Source organism: Xiphias gladius, chromosome 3 (genome assembly GCF_016859285.1).
Source record: "Xiphias gladius isolate SHS-SW01 ecotype Sanya breed wild chromosome 3, ASM1685928v1, whole genome shotgun sequence".
Lineage (NCBI taxonomy): Eukaryota > Metazoa > Chordata > Actinopteri > Istiophoriformes > Xiphiidae > Xiphias > Xiphias gladius.
In genome coordinates this window covers 12,292,127-12,298,721 of record NC_053402.1, presented here as the reverse complement: position 1 = coordinate 12,298,721, position 6,595 = coordinate 12,292,127, and the positions used below count along the sequence as shown (strand labels likewise).

The following is a 6,595-nucleotide window of genomic DNA, read 5'->3' as shown; positions in this document are numbered from 1 at the left end:
TATTTTATCCTATTTGTTTTATCTTATTTGATTTTATATTTTCTGTTTTGTTTGTTTTGTGACAAGTGTGTTATGTGCATTTTGCACAGACAAAGCAAATGAAGTTATAAATGTATATAAAAGGAAATAGGTGAAATAAATGCAGGGAAAATGCAGTCAGATGGCAGTTTATTAAGCACACCAAGCTGAAACTAATGCAGCCTAACACAACAGTCCTGTATTAACTCCTACCTTCATGAGAAGTTACAATGTTCAGGATCTGCTCACTGTTTTAGAGAAGTGTTGATTTGACTTTATTAATGTTTTAGTTTGTGGTAGTGTTGAATTCTATTGTGTTATATGGATAGGTGTTTCTATTATTTTGTCTACCTCATTTATATCAGTGAGGGTAGGCTAAATAACAGACACATCTCTCTGCAATACGGTTCAGCTGCACCACAAAATACGTCCAACACCTCCCTACAGCAATTTCAATGAAAAACTTAACATCATGACCTTCAGGAAAGTGGGATTTATTGCAGGACTGTTGTATTAGACTGCATTGGTTTTAGGTGTTCCTGATAAACTGCCAACTGAGCAGCTGAGTTGAGCAGAACTGATTACCTTACAAATATATACAAACAAACGACAAAAGTCAAAATCTGATTTTTATCTGAGATTTTTAAAATTTACTACTCACTCTCATAAATAAATCTTGTGTAGAGTCACTTAACTGGTACTATACATGTAAATAATAATAATAATAAACCCACATTCAACATGTTTGCACCAAAGTTAACGGCCATGTTACAGTAACAAAATTCTGATTTATTATGTTCTATTTGCAATAGAATTTACAAGTGTTGCTGAAGTCACGTATGCTAAAAATGACATTTAACAAATACTGTTTGTGTGCACATGGAAAACACTGTTGTCACAAATGAAAATGAGCAAAAAATTCAGAATATTAGAAAATCAATTTTTATTAAACACCCTTTTAACTTAAATGTAGTCTATGAATCAAACCACGCACATTTCTTACTCTTTTCTGTTACTATACAACGTGTTTATTTAATGACAGGAGTGTATGTTTGGTCATAAGTAAGAGTATCTTCTGAAGTCTTAGCATCAGATCCAGTGTCAGTTGAAGTGAGTATATGGACGTTAAGCCACACTGTGGCACAGTCAGAGTCACGAGTTCAAGATGTTTTACTATAGCACAGAGATGAGAGTCAGTACTGGGAGCGACATGGTGAACAGGCCACTGCTAAGCTGTTACGCTGCGGTAGTTCAGTCATTTGCGTTTTCAGGTCTTCTCACCCTCATCCTGTTGACACGCTTGTCTGCAGTTCATCGTTTATACCTGATGTTGGCTTCGACTGGAATGAGAAGCAAGAGGATTAGAGTGGGGTCATGCGTAAGCATCATGCAGTGGTTGAATGGTTGAGCGTGACGACTTTCTGTGTGCAGTTTTGTGTGCAGTTTTATGCAAGCAAGAACACGTACGTGAGTACAGATGCGTGTTCCCCCTGCAGCAGGTTCACTGCATTGTCTGGACTAACTTTGAATAGTTAGTCCAGACTAACTCTGGGCTAAAAATCTGAGTTAGCCCAAACTTTTTTTCTTTTCTTTTTTTCCAGTAACCATAGCTCTATGGATGGCAATGTCTGTCTGTCGGCTGGTCCTGGATGGATTGGCATAAAATTTTGTACAGACATTCATAGTCCTCAGAGGATGAATCCTGGTGATTTTGGTGTTACCATGGCTTTTTCTCCAGCACAGGTTGACGTTTTTGTTTTTTAGTGAAACCACTTGACAGCAATTGGGTTGACTGCCAAGAAATTTGCGCCAGACATTCATATCCATTCAGGATGGATTGTAATAACTTTGGTGATCCCTTGACTCTCCAACTAGTGCACCTAGTAGCTCAAAGTTACCACTTACACAGTGGCAAATCGTGACATCTTAACGTGCCATACTTAATAGGCCCAATAAATGTAAAACTCTCATCTTGTGAAACCGGTCGTGCAAAAAAGACTACGATCACACAGGATGCTGCTTATTTCTCCTCAGACATGGAGGTGCAGAGACCATCAACAACAGGAAGAGCAAGAACTAAAATGTGTTAGGAGGATGACATTATTGTGTTTGCCACGTGTTTAACTTATTGACAACACTGAAATCAAGAGACAGTTCAGCTTATGCTCAGCCGTTGAATGCTGTTAGAGTGTGTGACCTGGCTAAAGTTGAGACATGTTCAACTTGGAACACAAAGGGGTAGAATACTAACTGGACAGACCCAAAAACATACGAGGTTAAAGCTTTTCATAGCTCCTCAAAAGGTTATGCTTCTGAAATACAAGGCTTTACGTGACAGGAGCTGCTGCGTGTGTGTATGTGTGTGAATATAAAAAAAACACTTCCATATCTGTGCACTATTTATTGTTGACATGTTTGCAGTGCTCTCTATCCATGCTTACTGGTGTAATCCTGCGGTGCCATGGGCCTGGACAGGACCTGTCTGAGGACATCCAGCCACTCTCTCTGCTCCCTCTCCTGCTCGCACATGAAGACAAACTGTCGCTGGGGCGTCTCCACCATAATGCCACAGTTCCACTTGTTTCCCCGAGCATGCTTTGGGATGCACTCCCTCACAGAGTAACCGTTGCTCTCTGTGCCGATGAAAATGGCCCCTAACTCCTCTGCGTCCTACATTCACAATGATGAGAACACACCAACATTCGAACATAACGGTGGTTAAAGTGCTTGACAAACATCAGTAGGCAGTGCACAGCATTGGGTTAGAATGAGAAGAGTTTTTGACCTCACCAGCTGGCCTTTGAAGTAGAACAACTTCCTGTTTTGAGAGTCCAGAATAAACCACCTCTTTTTGAATGGCTCCTTATGCTGCATCAAACCACATTTAATGTTTGTTAACACTTTGCATGAAAACTTACAGTATATATTTAAACATTTCCTACCCAAGCTCAATTTCTCCGACTCATTTCATCATCACTGCTGTCATAAACAAGTCTTTTGGTGAACTGAGCGCCTAGCTCAATGCATACATAAGTCAGATAAATGTAATGAATAAATAATAAATGTACGTGTAAGTTGAATGTATGTATGTGTATGTGTTTTTTAATAACGTACCAATGGCCCTGTCTTTTCCATGTATCCCTCTTTGAGGTAGTTTCTTGTTATCTTTGGTATCAGCTGGCAAAGAGATGTGAAGGTAACATATACGTTAAGCTTCAAAACATAACTGCAAAAAGAGACAAGTTTCTGTTCTTATTGCTGTTGATTCTGCGGAAAGTAAACGTTCAATGCATTAGCTATGATTAAACTGCTTTTTTTTTTTTCAAGTTTTCAGAGTGCATTTAACATCTAGGAGCCACGGAAAGATGACTATGAACGAACATTTTCTCTTTTTTTTTCACTTCTGAAAAAAGGTTTGGCGCTCACTTCTTCATCGCTTCCAGTCGGGTATGCTGTCTTCAGGTAGGCATAGCGAGCTGCACGAATGGCGTTGTACCATGTGACGATTTCCTAGAGCAGAAGAAGAGACCCTGAGCTTCTCCACAGCCCAAAAGCTACTGTATGACAATCACTACAAAACCTGCTGCTTGCTGCCATTTTTATCATGCAGTCCCACCTCAGGACTCTCGTGATAAACATAGAGGTTCCTGGTGTGACTGTCGTCTTGGTAGGTGATCTGCAGCCCATGAGGATGACCAATCTTCTCCGGTTGAAAGGTGGCGTTCAGGTCCTTGATGGAGATTACAGCTTTAGGGCCTCTGGACTCCTAGATCACAAATATGTAAACAGAGCATTAGCATGCTGCTGTTTGTGCATTTATTGTAGCCATGCCAGCAGCTTGTCAGTCTGTCGGATGATGCATCCACATAGATTGCCATGAAATTTCCAGGGTTTTTATTATCAGTTTTTGTCTTAGCAGAGATTTAAAAAAAAACTGAGTAGTAATTAAGTAACACTGTAGCTGTTGTTTTAATAAGAAAATAAAGTTAAAAAACTGGATAAGACTGCAGTAAGTTACAGAGGAAAGAGATCAAATCAAATCAGTGCACATGCCTTTACATCACAAAAATAGGGAATATTAATATTAACTCCACATCTTGTAGTAATAAGGAATTGAAATTCTTTCAAAAACAAAAATATTGTTGTTAATTTGTGTTTTACGGTGCAGTTCAACCTTGTCAGAGCTGCAGGGAACTCACATTATCCTTGTTGTAGTAAGTCAGGGTAAACTCTCTCTCTGACAGCACAAATTTCCTCTTCAGAAACTGCGTGTTCTCTTTTCCTTTCTTCCACAGCATCCCCTCATAGAAACCTGGTATCAAGCCAACAAATTCACTGAGTCACAGTGGTGCTTCAGTAAACACAGGTCTCACTCAAAAATGAATAGGTCCTGTTACCGTTGCCAAACATTTAGACAACCCTGCCAGTTTTCACTCCCCTGCTCCTTCATTATGCAAAGAACAGGTTTTCCCTCCAACAGTTCGTCATGTGCGTGAGGAAGCACATTGTTCGTCTGTTTTACAACAACCAGACTAATAAAGATTTACAGTAGGCACGTGTGTTAGGAAACTGTGAAAAGATCACCTGTGGTATATGAAAGTGGTGGATACTTGGTTTCTCCTGTGAATTCCATCCTTTCGTATTTAGCCCGGGTCCACTGCTCTCTCAGGACACTGCGGTTCGAGGGCAAAACATGAAAATATTCTTAGAAAGTTCGACAGCAACATAAGCCTTCGCCACATGATTCATTAAGCTTTGATCGAGCAGCAGAAATTCATCCATAGTCCACTTCTGGAGTCGATAGTTGCACTTCTGTATTTTTTTGTGGCATTCCCCCATCAGCAGTCTGTGAACGGTCATAAGCACTGTCTCCATCATGGAGACATCAAGCAGTCACAAAGACAATTTTTCTAAAGAAAAAATACTCACACGCAGTCATTCTGCTGGGGCCGATAGTAGTATGGTGGAACAGCTTTCTCGTACAAAGCTTGGGCGCTGGCGTTGCCATTGGATTTCATGATCTTCCCGGATCCCAAGAAGACACACATAGAGATTACACACGGCCAGCTCCTCCTTTCACCTGAAGAACTGTATTGTTGTCATAGCAATAGTAACAGAGGTGGGGGGACATGATAAAGCAGCCCATACCTCCACCAGCTTATCCTCCCAGAAGTCCAGCTTTATGGATTTGACCTGGCTGGACAGGCTGCGATGGAAGCCCGAGCAGTTCAGACACACAAACACGCCGAGCTTGTAGGAGGCCCAGTCTGGATCTGAGGTGTGCAGAAGAGGAGGGGTTCAAATGCAACGCTTGACTCGAATACTGTACTTATGTGAAATTTTGACATACTACTGCACTCTACTTTGACTGTACTTTTTTTTTTTTTTACTTCACTACACGCATCTGAAAGCTAAAGATATTGCTTAGTTTCACATAGTCCCAATCTCTTTGGTTTGTGATCCCATACAAGAGATCGGTGTCCGCTTGGGGCCCCGTTGTCATATTATTGTTTGAGGCCTAAAGAGAAAAAAGGGTCCAATATTTGAAACACAAAAAAAAAAAAAAGAGAAACGTCCAAGAAATTAATAGACTTGGTACCATAACTTCATTAATCCTCTGAGAACCCCTCAGGTAATAATGACATACAGTATATATTTATAATACTACTTAATTTACAGTGGCCAGTTTCTGCGGAATGAGTATTTTTACTTTTGATACTCTGAAATTTTATTTGAACGTGATTTTGAATGCAGGACTTCGACTCGTGGATTATTTTTTACATTGTTGTATTTGTACTTTTACCTACTGTAAGTAAAGGTTTCCTCTTCCACCACCGGAGACTGATTAGCTTTATAAATAGCAACAAAACAAAAAAACCCCCAAACTATTAAACTCCAGTCTGTCATTAAAACTGAATCAATTCCAGAAGAGACATGACATCTGAGAATCTGTAAGGGGCTGCCGAGTGTTGGTTTGGCACGGAAACTTGTCCGCGACGACCAGCGATGGCTACAGCGTTTTGACACCGGCATGTTGCTTACCTGGCGCGCCGCAGTCCGCGCACCGGCTGTTGTCCGGCCGCCTCACCAGTTCCACTAAGATCTTTTTGTTTCGCTCGCGGTTCGCCATTTCGGGCACGAAGCCAAAGGTCTCTTCTCACGCTACGATTCAACTCCCGCCGTCGAAACTGAGCGCGGTGGTCACATAGCTCCACGCGAGGCGAGGTGCAACGGAACAGAATGTCCATATGAAAACTGGAACTTGCGACAGATGCGTTCTTGAACGTTACAACACAAACCGCGCGCGGACGTCCCTCCTTCCTGCGGAGCGCGTCCAGCCGCGCTGTCGGAAAGAGCAGGTTGCCGCCGGGGGTTGTCCCGTCGTAAACCGTCTACCTCTGTGCACGGTGCTCTTTCAAAAGTCATGAATGGAGGTAAAAAGAACGATGGACCGAAACCGGTCCACCCACTGTGCAGGTGCCCTACGTATTTACAAGCGTTGTGCGCTCAAAGCAAACCAGTGTCATGTAGTAGCCTTCCCCAAGACACAACCTATCTGAGGTCAGTTCAGGATTAG

At 41.6% G+C, this 6,595-nt stretch overlaps 1 protein-coding gene across 2 annotated transcripts; it reads right to left on the bottom strand.

The window, feature by feature from the left end:
* Nucleotides 1-944: 944 nt before the first annotated feature.
* On the bottom strand, nt 945-6,578 carry adap2 (ArfGAP with dual PH domains 2). Of its 2 annotated transcripts, none has more exons than XM_040159418.1 (11): nt 6,061-6,578; nt 5,167-5,291; nt 4,948-5,039; nt 4,603-4,691; nt 4,218-4,330; nt 3,635-3,784; nt 3,445-3,528; nt 3,133-3,195; nt 2,809-2,886; nt 2,460-2,688; nt 945-1,358 (listed from the first exon to the last, which is right to left on the bottom strand). In XM_040159418.1, exons 1-11 carry the CDS (start codon nt 6,146-6,148, stop codon nt 1,330-1,332), a joined length of 1,140 nt encoding a protein of 379 aa, XP_040015352.1. In that variant the 5' UTR covers nt 6,149-6,578; the 3' UTR covers nt 945-1,329. The 2 variants fall into 2 exon arrangements, with proteins under 2 accessions (XP_040015352.1, XP_040015343.1); XM_040159409.1 differs by lacking the exon at nt 6,061-6,578 and adding an exon at nt 5,826-5,940.
* Between the last annotated feature and the right edge of the window lie 17 nt (nt 6,579-6,595).

Excerpts from the sequence above, each read along its gene's own strand:
- adap2 (XM_040159409.1), bottom strand. The coding sequence starts at position 5,925 with ATGACAGACTGGAGTTTAATAGTTTGGGGGTTTTTTTGTTTTGTTGCT. Across the intron at positions 4,331-4,602 it reads ACCACTTTCATATACCACAG|GTTTCTATGAGGGGATGCTG; the intron begins GTGATCTTTTCA and ends GCTTGATACCAG. Across the intron at positions 3,529-3,634 it reads TTTATCACGAGAGTCCTGAG|GAAATCGTCACATGGTACAA; the intron begins GTGGGACTGCAT and ends CTTCTGCTCTAG.